General features: G+C 56.2%; 2 protein-coding genes across 3 annotated transcripts; one reads left to right on the top strand and one right to left on the bottom strand.

The window, feature by feature from the left end:
- Window positions 1-2,751: 2,751 nt before the first annotated feature.
- Window positions 2,752-11,624, top strand: MED9 (mediator complex subunit 9). The gene is made up of 2 exons (XM_022560968.3): window positions 2,752-3,017; window positions 10,017-11,624. The coding sequence occupies exons 1-2, from the start codon at window positions 2,797-2,799 to the stop codon at window positions 10,231-10,233; spliced, it is 438 nt and encodes a 145-aa protein (XP_022416676.1). The 5' UTR covers window positions 2,752-2,796; the 3' UTR covers window positions 10,234-11,624.
- Window positions 11,381-17,526, bottom strand: RASD1 (ras related dexamethasone induced 1). 2 transcript variants are annotated; one of them, XM_022560943.3, is made up of 2 exons: window positions 14,811-17,526; window positions 11,381-14,419 (listed from the first exon to the last, which is right to left on the bottom strand). In XM_022560943.3, the coding sequence occupies exon 2, from the start codon at window positions 14,363-14,365 to the stop codon at window positions 12,992-12,994; it is 1,374 nt and encodes a 457-aa protein (XP_022416651.1). In that variant the 5' UTR covers window positions 14,366-14,419; window positions 14,811-17,526; the 3' UTR covers window positions 11,381-12,991. The 2 variants fall into 2 exon arrangements, with proteins under 2 accessions (XP_022416651.1, XP_089756314.1); XM_089900188.1 differs by having other exon boundaries at window positions 13,200-13,856; window positions 14,080-17,526.
- Between the last annotated feature and the right edge of the window lie 54 nt (window positions 17,527-17,580).

The raw sequence follows: 17,580 nt of genomic DNA on the forward strand, positions 1-17,580 counted from the left end.
GTCCATCTCCCTGCCTGCAGCACCCAGGTCCGGGCGCTGGCCACGTCTGGCTCCTGAGCAATTGAAACGTGGCAATTCCAGCTGAGATGTGCTATGCGTGTAAAATACAGAGTAGATTTCAAAGACAGTATGAAAAACAGTAAAGCACCTCTTTAATCATTTTTAGTATTGATTACATGTGGAAACGGTAATATTTTGGACACATGAGTTAAGTAAAATATGTTACTGAAATTAATTCCACCTGTTTTTTGATTTTTTTGTGTGTGGCTACTAGAAAACTGAAAACGACCCAAGTGGCTTTGCGTCTATTTCTGTTGGAGGACATTGATCCAGCTCGTTCTTCTTAAGTGCCCTAAGTCTGGGTTTTGTCAATTGGTGAAGGAGAAAGCCCTAAGTCTGAAAAGTAAGAAGTGATTGTTACTGTCCCTGGGGACTTTTCAAGGTGATTTATGTGTAATAACCTGTTCAGTCTTCCTGGGAGGTTGTATGCCTGCATGAAGGAGGTTGTGCAGAGTTCAGAGTCACACAGCTTCAAACAGGCTGAGTGGGGCCTGGCCTGGCCACCAGCTGGTCCACAGGGCCCCATGAGAAGCAGAGAGAGCCGTGAACTCAACGAGCAGACAGCTTTACTCAGGGACATCAACACCACACAGTCCTTATGTGTCAGTGGGGCTTCTTTTTTTTTTTTTTTTAACTTTTAACAGAGCAGTTCTGAGAAGCCACACATCTGTGGTAATTTCAGCCTTATTGAAACCAGCACAGGCAGTATTTTTCTGACATCCAACATTTTTCTTGCCAATGTTATGAGGTCAGCTTTACCCTTTACCACTAGTTATATTAACTATTTTTAGGGCAAACTGTCAATGCACCCTACTCATTCCTGCTTCCTACATTTTCAATTTATTTTCTTTAGCCATATCTATTTATATCTGAAGTGTGTTTTTTTTTTTTTAAGAGATGTCCTCATTATTCTGCCAACGATGAAGTCGGGGCTTGTAATCAAGTTATAAACACACTGGGAGGGAAAGATGACATGTGATTTCAATGGGGAGATTGTGGATGAACTTTGGATTCTTTTTCTGATTCTGAATAAAAACCTCACTTTAACATTTTGAATCATACAGTCACAGAACTGGTAGGGGCCTGAGGTGTCCTCTGTGTTGGTTAAGACCATGGGCTTTGTATCAGGCAGGTGTGTGACCCTGGGGCCAGAATCTACCATCTATAAAATGGTGATACTAACATCTACCTTCTAGAGCTTTTTTGTGGATTAAATGAGATGACTGCGCTCTGTTCCTTATACGTACTTTTGATCCACAGTAGTTGTGGTAATTACTATTATTATACCGTCATTATCTCCCCAGATGACTCCAAGGGGGTGCAGTCTCTTCAAGCCCATCTAGTCCTGTCCCAGCAGGACCTTCCTCCTTGTTCTCCACCAGGACCCCTGAACTTTCCCCCTGGGGGAGAGGCCCATGGTTAGCAGGCCACCCCCTCCCCGTGCTCGCCCTGTGGGGTGCCCCGGGCAGTTCTTACAAGAAAGCTGTGCTGAGGCCCGCTACCAAAGCGCCCCTCAGCACACCCTCCGACCTCCCCACTTCCTTCAACACTCTTCCTCCCCTAGGACCTGCCTCCACAGATGCCTCCAGATGCATCTGAAAATATCACTGTTGAGGCTTTCCTTGGGACCAGCCACCTTGCTCTTAAGTGCTCTTGCCAATGACTGTGGACCCCTTGCCTCTCCAAAGCCGCTGAGGAAGGGCAGGGCTTTCCTAGCCAAGCTTAGGTTGCATGTCCCCATTGCCCAGAAACGTATCACACAGCCCCACATCATGGCTCGGGAGGACTCGTTTTGGGCACCGTAACCACAAACCCAGGAGAAGTCCCCACTTTGGCCTAAGATAGCAGGGAGTGAGAGCTCATGCCAAGGACACCTTCAGAGATCAGCCACGTGTCTGAAGTTGGAAAGTAGTTTAGCTCTGCCATGACCCTGAACTCAAGAAGATTTTAGAGGTGAGCACACTGACACCCAGGGGCTTAAGGAGTTGGCCCACAGGTACGGAGAATACCTGACGTTGACTTCCCCCTCGGATACGATGTTTATTCCTGGCACTAATACCCTTCGGCAATCCCCGCTCGTGTTGAAGTTGAGACAGCCTCCCACCCCCACCCCCACAGTTAGCACAGCGTGTGTCATCCAGAAGATGATAAGTGATAATATAATTATGATAATAATTAAGTGTTCAGTTATTAGGCCCTCGCAATTTCTTTGTTTCTGCGTCCTTAGGGCGGGCTCAGGGCCTCTCCCCTGGAGCCTTCTGCGCAGGTGGGAACCCTGGGCCCTCCCCTCGGATTCTCCACGCTCGCGGGCCCAGGGTCTGACACCTGCAGGTGCCCGGCAGGTGCTGTCCCCTCTTCGCGAGGCCTTATTTATCTCAAGTCTTCTTGTGCTGGTTGCTTTTGGACCCTCTTTGTAACGTGAATAGAAATAAGATGTTATTCCTGAAGTACGCCTATTTCTGACTATTGAAAATTTTAGCTGTCTCAGGCACAGCCAAATCCAGGCCAACCCGGACCCTCCAGCCGCCTGTTGCCTAGTAACGACCGCCCTGGCCCCGCCCCGCGCCCTGGCCCCGCCCCACGCCCTGGTCCCCGCCCCGCGCCCTGGCGCGCGAACTCAGAGCCTCCCTCCAGGTCCCGCCCCCGCGGCGCACAGTGGTGACGTACAGAGTCCGAGACACTTCCGGCGCGCTCGGCCGCCGGCCCCGGTAACCGGCTCCGTGGGTCCCGGGCGCCATGGCTTCTGTGGGGGTGTCTGTCAGCCGGCAGGCCGAGGATGCGCTGCAGCCACCCGCAGAGCCGCCGCTGCCCGAGACGAAGCCGCTGCCGCCTCCGCAGCCGCCGCCGCCGGTCTCCGCGCCACAGCCGCAACCGCCGCCGAGGCCTCCGTCCCCGGCCGGCGTGAAGGCGGAGGAGAACTGCTCCTTCCTCCCACTGGTTCACAACATCATCAAATGGTAAGGCTCGGGGGGGGCCAGCCCGCAAGACCCCCGCTGCCAGTCACATTTCCGAGCTCCGGGGGCGCCCCGCGGTACAAAGGAGGAGGCCGACCCGGAGGGGAGCGGCCTCGCCGAGACCACCCCCCAGTCGTCCCAAGAGTTCAGCAGACTCTGGCCCTGGGAGTTGCTAGCAGGCCGTGCTGGCCGTGCTGGCAGGCCCAGCTACGGTCAGACCACTCGTGTGCAGCCTGGTGGCCTGAAGCCAGTCAGGCTTCTCTGAGCCTGTTTTCTCACCTGTAATTAGGGGTATAGTACTCACTTCGGCGTCTTTCCCAACAGATCCAACAGATGTGTATCATATTCCGTGTGTGGCACACTGCTAAGTGCTGTGGGGTGTACAGGTGAAAGGGCAGACTTTTCACCCCCACGTTGGTAACCAGGTAGAAGGGAAAACGTCGTGAGAGAGAATAACCCATAATGCAAAGAGATTATAGGGGTGATGATGGGAACATTACAGGAAACGGGTGCTGGCCGTCTGCCAGCGCTTACGGTGCCCTAACATGGTGTCACGGGGTGATTGTCTCCTTTTGGCCAGTCTTCAGGTTACCTAACTTTTCACACTGACCCTTAGAAGAAACACACGCACACAAACCCAAAATCTTCCCAATCCCCACATTTGCCCAAATTATTTTTTTACCGTTACTTATGATAAACAAAGTGTAAACCCCTGGGCTTAAAATTTTTATTCAGCCATTAAAAACCAAAACAAAGTAAATTACAACAAAGTTACTTTTACAGTAACATTCAAGTGAACATCAGTTGTGGTCCTGGATGTTTTGCTGAAATGGAATTGCTACTCACAACATGAAGATATTGTTACTGGCCCAGCTGGGTTTTTTTTTTTTTTTTTTTGTGGTACGCGGGCCTCTCACTGTTGTGGCCTCTCCCGTTGTGGAGCACAGGCTCCGGACGCGCAGGTTCAGCGGCCATGGCTCACGGGCCCAGCCGCTCCGCGGCATGTGGGATCTTCCCGGACCGGGGCATGAACCCGCGTCCCCTGCATCGACAGGCAGACTCTCAACCACTGCGCCACCAGGGAAGCCCCCAGCTGGGTTTTGTTCTTTTTTTTTTTTTGGTTGGGTTGGGTCTTCGTTGCTGCACGCGGGCTTTCTCTAGTTGCCGTGAGCGGGGGCCACTCTTCGTTGCGGTGTGTAGGCTTCTTATTGCGGTGGCTTCTCGTTGCAGAGCACGGGCTTCTAGGCACGCAGGCTTCAGTAGTTGTGGCACGTGGGCTCAGTAGTTGTGGCGCATGGGCCTAGTTGCTCCGCGGCATGTGGGATCTTCCTGGACCAGGGATTGAACCCGTGTTCCCTGCATTGGCAGGCGGATTATTAACCACTGCGCCATCAGGGAAGTCCCTCCACCGCTTTTCAAACAGCTGCAAAGCATTTGTTCTCACAGTAGACCTTGACTTCATCTGGCTTCACTTGGTGCGAACATACTGTTTATCGAGTAAGGCAGACTGTTCTGTCCTCATGAGCCTGTGATCGTCAAGTAGCACTTCTAGGCTGCAGTGACGTAGCAAACACAAACACAAATGCAGACCCTGCAATCCCAGGGCAGTGCTTGATTATAAAAGCATTATCCAGATCAACCCAAATATACTTATTCTGGTTTTAGGGAAAATATGGAAAAATGAAAATACATGGTGTATATTCTTGCACGCTGATAGAGCAGTTGGGTTGGGCTGGACTCAGAGATCGAGAAGTAATGTACACGAGAGAGAACATGGGCTTTGAAGTCAGCCTTGAATTCGGGTCTGCCCGCTGACGCTTGCTTGCCTTGTAATCTTAGTAAATACGTAGCCTTTCTAGGCCTTAATTTTTTTATCTCTAATATGTGAATAATAATAATAATGAACTTCAAATGGTGGGTTCAAGTGATAGCTTTATGATGTACTGACCTTGGTGAAACAGCTGCTCTGAGCCTCTTTTCTCTTGTGAACGGGGACTAGCAATACTTAAGTCATAAGGCTGTTGTGAGGAGTCTCAAGAGCGTCCTCCTGTGAAAGGTGGCGGGTTGGCCACATGTGTTTGTCTCTGTTCCCTCTGAAAGCACAGTGAAGACTGGTTTTAAAGCATAAAACCGAAGAGGACAGGAGAGGAGATGATTGCCACAAAGCGATGGCCAAGGGCCAGTCCACCTCCCAGTGCCAGGAGCAGCCCGGAGCAGCTGCCTTTGGCCGTGGCCCCCTCCAAATCCCAGGAGATGGCACTGCCAGGGACCCCTGGTGAAGGGGGACTTAGAGCAGGAGGATTACCTGAAAGGCCGTTTGGACACAGACCCCCTCAGTCCGCTCCCTGATGCAAGCACACAGTGACGACCCTTCCACCTCAGCAGACAAGTAAAGGCGCACACTTTCCCAAGGTTGTTTTTAGGAAAGAGTCAGCTGGAGAGTGTCTGGACTGGGGGACACCAGGCATACTGCAGGACCTGAGGGAAGGGAGCCGTCCTGAGGAGAGGGCTGAGAGCAAGTCCACAGACTGGGTGTTGGGCCCCAGCCCCTGCCTTCACCACCCCCACCCCCGGCTTCTAGACTGGCAGCCAAAGAAAACACTCTCCCGGGTGTCCGATCCCGACACACAACCCCAGAGACATTGAACTAGTTCATTGTAAGAAAGTAGAACATCACTCATACTCAAGAGTTTCCACTCAGCCTTTTAGTGTTCACTGTTTGGGTTTTTAATATTCTTCAGTGTTTATTTATACCCCATTTTTTACTAAGGGATATAAAACAGTTATATGTTCTGTTGCCTTCAGCCTCCCCCTCCCCATCTGATCCAAATTGTAATTATCAGCATTTTCCTTATTGGAAGGTTACATCTTTTTCTCCCTTCACTCAGCATGGTGGAAGCAGTGTATTACACATGTAACCCAAGTAGTGCTTACTCTTAAATACGTGGTTGGACAGCCAAAGCCACTAAGCATGAGAAGAAAACCCCAAGTAGGGGCTTCCCTGATGGCGCAGTGGTTGAGAGTCTGCCTGCCGATGCAGGGGATGCGGGTTCGTGCCCCGGTCCGGGAGGATCCCACATGCCGCGGAGCGGCTGGTCCCGTGAGCCATGGCCGCTGAGCCTGCGCGTCCGGAACCTGTGCTCCGCAACGGGAGAGGCCACAACAGTGAGAGGCCCGCGTACCGCAAAAAAAAAAATAAATAAAGAAAACCCCAAGTAAAAAGGACGGGACTGAGCAGCAGAGTGGAAATCCAGTGCGCACAGAGAGAAGGGAGGTGCTGTGAGCCTGAGGAAAGGCTGGGATCTGATTTTAAACACTGTGTCTCGGCATTTGTTTGAGCTGCTAGGCTACTGAGGGTCAGGGCAGTGAGGGGGAGGAGGCCTCGTGCAGCCTGGAAGGGTCAGAAGGCTTGTTGGGGGAGATGCCAGCTGCATGTCTAGAAGTATGAAAGGGAGGGGAGGTGGGTGGGGTAGGACAGGCTGCCGAGAAACATCCCTGACCCGTGGGGTGTCCGCGGTCAGTTTGGTGGAGCTGGAGCATAAATCCAAGGTAGGGAGGGAGTCCTGATTGTCAGGCTGATCTCACTTAGTGGAATTACCCGTCACCACGGGTACTTAAACCTTTGCAGGTCCCCCTGGGCGTGTTGGACGTGGCAGAGGCAGGTTGGGGGGCCTCACGCTGGGTCGGCCTTCACCTTCACTTGGGGCGCGAGGCTGGAGCTGGCCCAGGGGTCATCGAGGCCGGTCAGCAGGACCCCAAGCCCGCAGGGCCTCTTCCCACACACATGCCGGTTCCAGTCCGCCCGGCAATCCTCCAGCCGCGGCCTGGCCTTGGGTCCTGATGGCCAGGAGGTGACCCCACGACTCGCCTGCAGTAGCTCTGCCCGTCCCTGTCTTCTTCTTTGCCGAATCCGAGTGAAAAGGCCAAGTGCCCAGATAGGGATTGTTGGTAGGCTGTTTGGAGGAATTCTCTCTTGGGAGGAGAGCACAGATCCCAGGAGGTCGGAGGCTGTTTGTGGGTGGTCCTGAGGTTGTGCGTACACACACACGCACACAAACACACAGAGTGTGAACTTGCCTGGGAGCCGAGGAGCCATCTGAAGTTTTTGAGCTCTGGCCTGGGTTTTGTAAAGCTAGATGGGACAGAGGGTTTTAGGAGGGGGAAAGGACTGGGTCCACAGGAATAGTGGGAAGAGGTGCAGGGGTGCCCTGAGGCGGGTGGCAGGTGGAGTGGCTGTGCTGGCGGGGGGCGGGGGACGGTGGGGCACACGGCACACAGGGGTATAGGTGTGGGATGTCATCACCATTTGGATTGCAGGCGATCAGTTGCAAACATGCGCGTACCTATCAACAGCCAAGGAATCTCGCCGTGTTATCGTGTACATCTTAACACGGACAGACATCCAAGGTGCATTTTACGTGAAGAAAGCAAGAATCAGAACCATGTGTGTAGTGTGGCCACAATTTTGTCAAAACAAACTGAAAAGTATGTGTGTGTTTGTGTGCTACTGACTATCTTGAAGCGATATTAAACAATATGCACCACGTGTTAACAGAGCTTACCTGGGACAAGGGATTAGAGGGACTTCCCTTTTGTAAGCCTTGGTTGTCTGTCATTAAACATTCTTTTCCCTCAAGCCCTGTAACTGTCGTAACTTAAAGGCCCTACTATTTTAGAAAGATGCCAGCCACTGACATTAGTGTGGGGAGAAGACTGGTCCCAGGGCCGGTCGGCGAGGAGGACATTGGGGGTGTGGGGACATGGGGCCGGAGGTTTTGAGGAGGCAGAAATAGTTTCCCATTTCTTTCCTGATTCGGATGCCACCAAGAGATCAAAGAAATGCCTCTCGGATTTGGGAGGACGTGACTTCAGTGACCTGGTGGTTCCTTCTGCTTCTGAGTCACCAGTGGACACACCTGCCCAGCTGACGCCAGTTTGCACCTGCAAGTGAAGCATCGTTCTTAGGCTTACCCGCTAGAACTGTGTGGCGTGCCCGAGCCCGTGTCTCCCACCGGGCGCCGCCACGCATCACCCGGGCCTGCCCAGAGGACCGGCAGGAAGTGGCCCGTCACTCGAGCCATGCGGTGGTGTCCTGAGTGCCCTCACCTTGCCCTGGTTTGTGGATTTTGTGCTTCTCCACCCAGCCTGGTCTCCTTTGTTTCCTTCTGAGTCAGGTGCCAACCAGCACTGGCCACAGAGGCGGGCCCCCTGGAGCTCCCGCTTGCTCTCTGGTACCCAGGCCATCTCTTCTCTTGGCTGGAGTCAGGGTCCCGCTGTCTCCGCCTCAGGCAGCCTGAGAGGCTTGCGCAGCTGCCTCCCAGCTCAGCTTCCCTCCGGGTGGGCTTTATAAATGGCTCCTAATTTCCTCCCCTCCCCTTTTTTTTTTTTTTTTTGCATTTTTTTATTGAAGTCTAGTTGATTTACAATGTTGTGTTGATTTCTGCTGTACAGCAGTGATTCAGTTACACATATATGTACATTTTTTAATATTCTTTTCCATTATGGTTTATCATAGGAGACTGAATATAGTTCTCTGTATTATACAGTAGGACCTTGTTATTTACCTAATTTTTATTTTATATATTTTTGTTTGTTTTTACCTTGTCCTTTGAGACTTGTGTGATGTAAATCAGTTTTCTTAAAACTATATTTTAATTTCAAAACTCCCTTGGGACTTAAATTCGTAACGATGTGTTAGCACATATGCCATCCAAGTGGAACGATTTCAGAAGCCCAAGTGGTGTCTTTCCAGGGTTGTAGATCTGAGCTGAGACATAAAAGAATTAGAACATAAGGTGCTCCCTCGAAGCTGGGGTAAGGTGTACCACTGATGGCGTGTGCAAATTGAGGGCCTCAGATGACAAGAGGAAATGTTTGGTTGGCCATTCATTCCCTAGAATAAACTATTGATTCTCCAAATCTTGCTTCCAAGTTCAAGCTATTGATAAATAGTGAGCAGGCCTGGTGCATCTTATTTGTCAGGAATGAGCTGTAACCGGCAGATCACCAGGAAACATGGATATTCTGTCTGCGTAAGCAGAGAAATGATTAATAAGAAACATGAACTGGCACCATCTGGGTTGAAATTTCCCATCAGGGATGAACGTTTATTAAAAAAAAATAAACGATCATTGACAGGTTTCCCCTCTCACGCTACTCAGTGGGTGACTTTGAAAACAGCCTGTGAATCAGCTTTTAGATTTTAGTCTCAACTGCCTTGTTTTCAAAAGCTCATCCGTCCGTCTACTAACTTTTAAAAAATTTATAGGAGCAACTGACAGGCCGTTTCTTTGATCGTAGGTGAAGGTTTTTGTTCTTGTTGTTTGCTTTTAATTTAGTCGTGACAGGGAGCATGGATCTCTGGGCAGCTAATAATAGCTGTGAGGTGAAGAGTACGATCCTGCCTTTAAAATGAGCGTGACCAGAAGGCGAGGAATTTACACGAGTGTGGTGGGAGAGGACGGGTACCTGCTGAAAATTTTCCAGTAGCTTGTAACTAGTTTCAAATTTATGAATAGCTCTGTGGAAATTAGGATGTAAACAGGTTCAAGCATCTGAACATCAGCTAAAATTATCTTTTGCTCGTTGATAGTCTCCTGATTGGCCTGGAATGTCTCAAATTAGAAATGTGGTATTTCAGCAAGTGTTACTTGCCGTTTGTTACATGACATTGGTAAGAGTTTTTCATTCATTCAGCAGACACTTAGGAACTTATTTGCCAGGCGTCCACTCTTTCAGCAAATGTTGCCTCAGTGTGTGCAGCGCCCACGGCCCGGGCTGGGGAAGCAGCTCTGCGGGAGGGCTCAGCGTCCGGCGGGCACCTGCTGGGGGCTGGGGTGCCGCCTGCACTACGGCTGCACAGGCAAGAACCCGCCCCGTCCCCCGGGCGCACAGCCCAGCCCAGCCCAGCCGGGGACACAGGCGACAGGCGTTCTGACGTGGGGATGCGAGGATGGAGCTGTCTGGGCTGATGGTGCTAACACCTGCCCTCTGCCTCCGCAGCATGGACAAGGACAGCCCTGATGTCCAGCAGGACCTGAACGCCCTCAGGACCAAGTTCCAGGAGATGCGCAAGGTGGTCGGCGCCATGCCTGGCATCCACCTGAGCCCCGAGCGGCAGCAGCAGCAGCTGCACCGCCTCCGCGAGCAGGTCCGGACCAAGAACGAGCTCCTGCAGAAGTACAAGAGCCTGTGCATGTTCGAGATCCCCAAGGAGTAGATGAGCTGGCCTCCGCGAGGCGGGCACGGGCCTCCGTCTTCCAGCTCTGTGGAGGGGGTCTCTGGTACTGCCTGCTTAGCTGAACGTGGCCCTGACTGCGGAGCGGTGTGCGTGCTGGCCTCCCTGGGCGTCCCTGTGTACTGTCCCCACGGTCCAGATGCATAATGACTGTGTGCCTGCCGCCGGAAGGAGGAGGGCTCCTGAGGCCGGGGGGCGGGGCCGCGGCCCGGCCTTCAGGCTGGGCTGGCAGATCCCGGGGCAAAGCAGGAAGGGAGGCGGCTGCCCTCTGCCCCTCCCCTCCGCTCGCGGCCCAGGTGGTGGGTATCCAGGTAGCCAGTGTTGAGTGAGCAGCAGGGTGCGTGGAGTCCACTGGGCAGTTAGGCCTGCACTCACATGGCGAGGGTTTAGGATAGAAAAAGGCCTTGGGAGAACGGCACTGTTCCTAAAGACTTGAGGGTGGCTTTTTGCTCTGGAATATTTGTTTCCTTCTGTGTTTGAGGGGTGGGTGTCACTGTCCGTGGGCTGCCCACCCAGGGCCCTGCCGGCAGCCCTGCCTCCAGGTTTCTGCCTCCCACGTGTGGGTGGGTGGCAGAGGCTCTTGCTCCTCTGTCCCTTGTCACCTTCAGGCAGCTCGTTTAGCCATTTCATGCCCAAGAATGGCCAGACCGCCTCAGGCCACGTGGTCTCCAGGTGAACAGACCCCTTCCAGCTTCTCAGTCCTGTTCCTGGTTTAGCGCGGCTTCCCCTCTGGCCTCACTGCGCCCAAACAGGCGGCCGTGATGTGCTCTCCGCTCAGAGCCCCTCGGGGTGGGGAGCACTCACCTGGCAGCCGTGCGGCCAAGGCCTGGTTCATAGATGCTTATAAACACCTTTGTTTCACCTAGACGGACGTTGTGTTAGTGTGACCAGACTGAGGTAAGAGCATCTCTTTCCTTCGCCTCTGAAGGATGCGGGACAAACGGGCTCATAACCTGTGCTGACCGAGTGGGGGGCTTAACAGCTGCCTGCCAGTTGGCAGGAATGTAGGTTGAAGATGTTTTGAGCAGGGGTTCTGTCCATGTCAGGCGTGCAGGGGGGTGTCAGGTTTCAGCGGCCTTGCCCAGAGGCGCAGGCTCTGAATTTAAGTGGGTGTCACCTGTTAGTCCAGCTCTACCCTGGGGCTGTTATCAACTGAATCAGTTATTTTCTTGACGTTTCAGAGTAGTGTGTGGGCCGGTTTTAAGGCTCCGACCAAATACTGTGGGACACGAAGCTCAGAAACACCAGGCGGCCGGGCTCTCCCGGAAGGCTGCGACGGACACGGGCTCCTCATGGGCCTCTCCTGTGCTCCAGAGTTGTGACTTGTGACACTTTTCAAGCGTGTGATTAAAAGAACTTGTGCTCTGCTGTCAGGACGTCTTGGGTTTGTACTGAGAAATTCACAGTAGGACCTCCCCTTTGGATAGTTGAGAGGAAAACCTCTGCTTTGCTCGGAGGAGACAGAAGGAACTGTGGGCACCTCCACTCTGTGCCCCCGCGCCAGCCCCCAGCACACACGGCCACATCAGCTAGACCAACGTGAACATGGGCTGACCCTCCCGGGAGTGGCATCCATCCCCAGGGTGCAGCTGGCCCGGGGGCCCCCGGGGCTGCCATTCCTCCTCTCAGAGGTGGGTTGGGCCCTGGTGGGGGGCAGTCCCCCAGAACGGTTGAAAGCCCTCCCCAGGGCAGCACTGACACCTCACTTGGATGCCTGTTGGCGGGCACCATGTAAGACGTCGCCCGTGGCCCTCACAGCAACCCCAAGCGGAGGCGTCTGCTCTCTATCTCACGGGCGGAGAATTCGGGGCTTGGCAGGCGTCACTTGCCCCAGGCGTGCACAGTTACAAGTGGCAGAGAGAGCTGGGTCCCGAGTTGGGACTGGGTGCCCTCAACTGCTGAGAGAGGGGGTGCTGGACCCCAAGTGGGTGGCTAGCGCTTCCTGGAGCCGGAGGGGCCGGGGCTGCTCATTGTGACTGGATCCAGGTGGCTACATGGCAGAGCCTGAAGCTGACTCAGGATGAGGGTCCTGCACAGAAGAGGGCCCGAGGGACCCCTTGAACTGTCTGTCTGCGGGTTCCAGGTTTGGTGACGCTTTGTTGCCCTGGGCCTGTGCTGAGTATAGGATGGCGCCGGCCAGTCCCGGAGGCCCTTGGGGCTGGGCTAGTGGGCAACCTAGGCAGGTAAACAGCTGGAAAGATGCATCTCTAGGAAGGACCCTGAAGTGCTTTGTTTTTGTCCTGGCGTTCTGAGGAGTGGCTCCCCAAACGGAAAGGCATCCAGTCAGCTGGAGCTTTTGTGGAGCCTTTTCTCCCAGGAGGGCTGGAGCTGTGTTCAGAAAGCCAGGATTATTTTCCAGCTCTGGGGAAGGGGAGTCTAATTCCACAGAAGTAGAAACCCGCCTCTCCCTTCTCACCCTTCCCCCTATTTCTAAAAGCAGAGGAAGCATGGTTTTCCATTTTAAGTTATTTTATTTTATATTAAAAAACCAGTAACAAGACTAACTTCAAAGGTAAGGTTTTGTTCACGTCAGGTGGTGACACCAGAACTACCATAAAGTGCAAGTTCTCTGTTTTGCTTTGTGCAGTTGCACACACATGTAAACAAGGCACTCCCTAGGTCGGACCCGCCCTCAGTTTCAGGCCAGCTGTCATGGCAACCCCCAATCACAGATAATGCCCCGTTTTGTCCTGGCCCTCCAGCTGGCAGGACCCATTTCTGAAAGCCCAGTGGTGGCTGATTAACTCCCATTCCCACCCCCATTCTTAGGTCTTTGTGAGAAACAAGGCAAATTCAACCTCTGCTGGGCGGGTGGGGCTAGCGGGCGCCTACGGGGGATCGGACGTGGCGGGAGCCCGGGCTCAGCTAGCTCTCTTTCCTTCCAGAGCAGATAATGGTCCCTTCTCGGTTTCTTTGAGTCTCCCCAGTGAACAGGCTGGAGTGCTGGGAAGGAAGACGCCCGTCCGCGCGCGCACGCGGCTCGGGACGCACGGCCCCGGACACTTGACTCTTGGACAAGAGGGTCTCCTGAGGCTCTGCGTCCGCGCGGGGCGGGAGTTCCTAGCTGATAACGCAGCGTTCCTTGTCCTTGGTCTGGCCGCCGCCGCTGGCCTTCTCGCGGATGTACATGAGATCGCTGTGCACGCTCGGCCTGCGCGCCCAAGGCGCCAAGATGCCGAAGGCGTCGTCCTGGTCGCCGCCCGCTCGCCGCAGCCTCTTGCCCCGCAGCGCCTTCTTGTGCAGCGCCTCGCAGTGCTGCGCCGATACCCGGCGGTGCAGGTCCGGGCTCATCTCGCGCGGCAGGTTGGCCATGGCGAAGAGCGCGTGGAACATCTGGTCCAGGCGGCTGTTCCTCTTGGCCGAGATCTCGAAGTAGGCGCAGCGCTGGGGGTCGGCGCCCACCAGCTGCTCGATCTCGCGCTGCTCCACCTCGCGGTAGAAGTCCCGGTCCCCTTTGTTGCCACAGATGACCAGGGGCACGTCCACGTTCTCCTTGGTTTTGTTCTTGAGGCAAGACTTGGTGTCGAGGATCTGCCGCTTGAGCCTCTGCACCTCCTCGAAGGAGTCGCGGTTGTCCAGGCTGAACACCAGGATGAACACGTCTCCTACGGGGAGCAGAAAAGGAGAGGGTGAGGGCAGCCGCCAGGGGACAACTTAAGCGGGCTGACTTCGGGGCCTCCCGACGCCGGGCTTCCGGCCGCCGCGAGGGTCGCGCCGAACTCTCCGCGGCCGCGCCTCCAGCCCAGGCAGGCGTCCGGGGACGAGGGGTCCCCGGCACTGCGGCGGCGCGCTCCCTCCCCTGCCCGCTGCCCGGCCGTCCCGGCTCACCAGTGAGGATGGAGAGGCGCCGCATGGCGGGGAAGGGGTGGTTGCCGGACGTGTCGAGGATGTCGAGCTGGTAGATCTCGCCGCGGATGCAGTAAAACTTGCGGTGGAAGTCCTCGATGGTGGGCGTGTAGGCGTCCTCGAAGCGGCCAGTGAGGAAGCGCGACACGATGGCCGTCTTGCCCACCTTGGACGAGCCAAGGACCACCATGCGGTAGCAGTTCTTGGCCGGGATACTCAGTTCCGAGTCGCTCTGGTACATCTTCTTGATCATCGCGGCCAATTTCATTGAGCAGAGGGACCGCGGGGGCGGGCGCGGGGCCGCGAGACGAGCCGACTGTGGCTGGGGGAACGGGGCAGAGCGGCGCGGCTCGAGCTCGGGACGAAACCTCTGCCTCTCAGCGCCCAGCGACTGCCCTTATATGCAGCCCGCGTGGCCGCCCCGCCCCGCGCCCGCCCAGCCTCTGCGCGTCACGGTGCGCACGCTCGCGGGCCCCGCCGCGCGCTCCCTCCACCTCCGCGGGCCGCTGCCCGTTCCCGCCCGCGGGGCTCGGGAGGGAAAACGGTACAGGGTCTGCCTGCGGCTACGGGCGCGCGGACCCTTCGCTTCTCCGCTGCGCGGGGCTCAGCGGCCCTAAGGGCGTCGGGGACACAGTCCCGGCTGTGCCTCTGACCTGGGGCAAAGAACCCCCCACTCCCCTGCCACCGCAGCACTCACACGCGCACACGCTCACTCTCTTTGGGACGCAGTTTCCCCAGAGAATAACGACACTGGGCAGCGTGATGGCATGTGCTTGCCTGGTGCTAGGCACCGCGTCCGGGCTCCGCCCATCTTCTCACCAGCTCTGCGAACTGGCCCAGCGTAGGCCCCTTCGCGTCCCAGGCGGGTTTTGCTCCCGGGCGGCCGTGCCAGCGCGAGGTGGGCGCCGCGCGCTCCGGCCGCCAGAGCGCAGCAGAGGCCCCGCCGCCAGGAACGGGGAGCCGTGAGCGCCACGCTCAGGGCTGGAGATAGCGCAGCCAGAGCGTCCCGACGCCGCGTTCTACTGCAGGCTCAGCTCCTTTCTCCCAACCAAAGATCCGCTGGATCCTGACAGGGGTTTTCAGCCAGAGGCTGTCCCGTCATCTTCCTGTCGGAGACTGGAAGGACCAGAGGTTTGCCCTTAGTCAGTCTGAGGCCAATGTCCCCTCCCTTCCCCATAGCATTTTGTGCCTCTGGAGTCCCGTGGGCCAGCATTCCCATTTTTATAGTTGGGGGAGCTGGTCTCGAAGCCAGAGTGAGCCTGAATGCTGTGTGGGCATCACAGCAGTCTCCGGCCTTCTCTGGACCTCGGGTTCCTCTTCTGGAAGATGAGGGTCTGGCTCTGACTGGCTGAGAACTTGCGAACAGTGTAGGGGCAGGACCTAGTAATAACAACAATAGTAAATGACCCACGAGGCTGCAGGACAAACCGGGGGGCGGGGGCAGCAGGTAAATCAGTAACCAGGAGTGGGCTGCTGCCGAAAGGCTGGGGAAGAGGCTGCCGGAGCTGGCCAGCTCTGGCCTGGAGCTCATGGAAAAGCCATCGCTCCCCGTGGTGACAGGCGAGGCACTCTGATTTGGGAGAAAGCCAGGGCTGTTAGCTGTTGCCACCCACCCATCCACGCAGGTCGGAGCTGTGGGCAATGCTGGGGTGCCAGCCCGCACCCCTAGCTGTTTACACAGGGCCTCTGGACTCTCATGGGCTTCTCGGCCAGCCCTCTATGATGAGGATTCCAGCAGAATCTCACACCCTCTGCAGGGGGGCCAGGAGAGTGTTTATTCCACGTATTCCATGCCAGGCATTGTTCTTAAGTCCTTCCTCGTGGCACCCGTGAGGGGTGGGAACTATTACTCTCTCCATTTTACAGGTAGAGAAACTGAGACAAGGGAAGTGACTTGCCCAGGGCCCACAGCTAGTAACTGCAGGGTCCAGGGTTTGAACACAGCTCTCCCTGGGGTGGTCAGTGGGCCAGGACCCAGCCTAGAGTCAGAGCCTCCCTCCCCCCACCGCAGGTCCGGCCCCTTCCAGCTGGTGACAGTGGTGGGTACTGAGCCCAGCCTGGGTTCTCAACCTTCGATTCCTGGCACCTGGGCCCATCCCCACCCACAGATGCCGGGTTCTAAGACTTGTTCTCCCAGGTCAGCCAAGTTCATTAGGCCCTGAGCACACCTGTCGTTCTTTCCCCGAAGTGTGCCCCCTCCCCCCCCACCTTTGCATTAGTTCTAGGTTGTCCAGGTTTTTACCAGTGATCTCTCTTCCTATGCTTGAGCGCCTGCCTGTATCATTTCCTTGCAATGAAGCAATTTTCCAGCTCCGAGTGGAATGGGGAACCCAAACGTTGGGGGTGGGCTGGGGTCGGACAGCTGGACCCCAAGGCAGGAAGTGTCCACCACAGCCTGGTCTGCTGGCACAGAGTGGCTTAGAAGGTTCTTGAAAGCCGTGTTTGAGGAGTGCCGGGCGGGCCCCGTCAGGGGGCGTGTGGATGGATGCTTGTGCTGAGCGCCAGCCTGCCGCCCGAGCCCACCCCCAGCAGCTCCTCGCCCAGAGGGTCCTGTGTCACCCCGGCCCACAGCCACACCTGACGAAGAGGACAGGGCTGAACGGAGCTGGGTTTCCCCTCTGACCTCGCTTCCTCGGCAGTTCCCTCCTCAGCTGCGGGGTGCTCCCATCACAGCTGACCCTCCCCACTCCGGGCCCACCCCTCACGGCGGCGTGACCCGCGGGTCAGAGGCCCGGAGGTGCTTGGTCTTGCCCTGACAGAGGGAGGGCTTAGGCCATGGGGGCCAGCACGTCCTTGAAGGCTAGGGAGGATGTGTGTGCAGCGGTGCCCGTGGAGGGGTGAGCTTCCTGTCCCTGGAGGTATGTGAGCAGAGGCGTTGGGTAAGATCAGCCTCTGTGCCTCCTGTGGCCCCTCGAGCCCGGAGACCTCTGGAACCCAGACCCCAAAGGGCACCCTTGAGGCGCTCCATGGCGGGGTGGGGGCCCAGCAGCTCCGGTGCCCAGGGCAGGCACGGCTACGGCAGCCACTTCACAGGTGAGAACGCAAGGCTCAGGGCCAGGCGCACACATAGAGTACACCCGTCTGCCATCCTGAAGGGAGGAAAGGCGAGTTCTGTGCCCTTGGAGGGCTGGGGGCTGTGCAAGGGAGGCCGGGCCCAAATGCGGGTCCTGCCCCGTCCCTGTGGCTCTGTGGTCAGGCCCGGCAACCGGCCCCGGATGGCCCCACAGCTGCTCCTTGTGGCCACACGAGGTCCACGAGGGATTAGGAGAGAAATGTCAGTACCCAGAGACACCAGGTTCAGCAGGGGGTGGGGGAGGGCCCAGTGCTTCCGACCCAGGAAGCCGAGGCAGGGCCGGTCCCGCTGGCCCCTCACAAGGGGCAGAAGTGGGGTGAAGCTGGTGGCACAGGAGGCCCAAAGGCCTGGGCAGTCCCCCCCATTCGGCGTGGATGGCGGCGCCGCTCCTGGCTCACGGACCCCCTCCC

Source organism: Delphinapterus leucas, chromosome 19 (assembly GCF_059928025.1).
Source record: "Delphinapterus leucas isolate spDelLeu-1000000601 "Yukka" chromosome 19, BTC_Dleu_Yukka2, whole genome shotgun sequence".
Lineage (NCBI taxonomy): Eukaryota > Metazoa > Chordata > Mammalia > Artiodactyla > Monodontidae > Delphinapterus > Delphinapterus leucas.

Coding starts and splice junctions, on each gene's coding strand:
- MED9 (XM_022560968.3), top strand. CDS start 2,797: ATGGCTTCTGTGGGGGTGTCTGTCAGCCGGCAGGCCGAGGATGCGCTG. Junction 3,018..10,016: donor GTTCACAACATCATCAAATG/GTAAGGCTCGGG, acceptor CTGCCTCCGCAG/CATGGACAAGGACAGCCCTG.
- RASD1 (XM_022560943.3), bottom strand. CDS start 14,365: ATGAAATTGGCCGCGATGATCAAGAAGATGTACCAGAGCGACTCGGAA.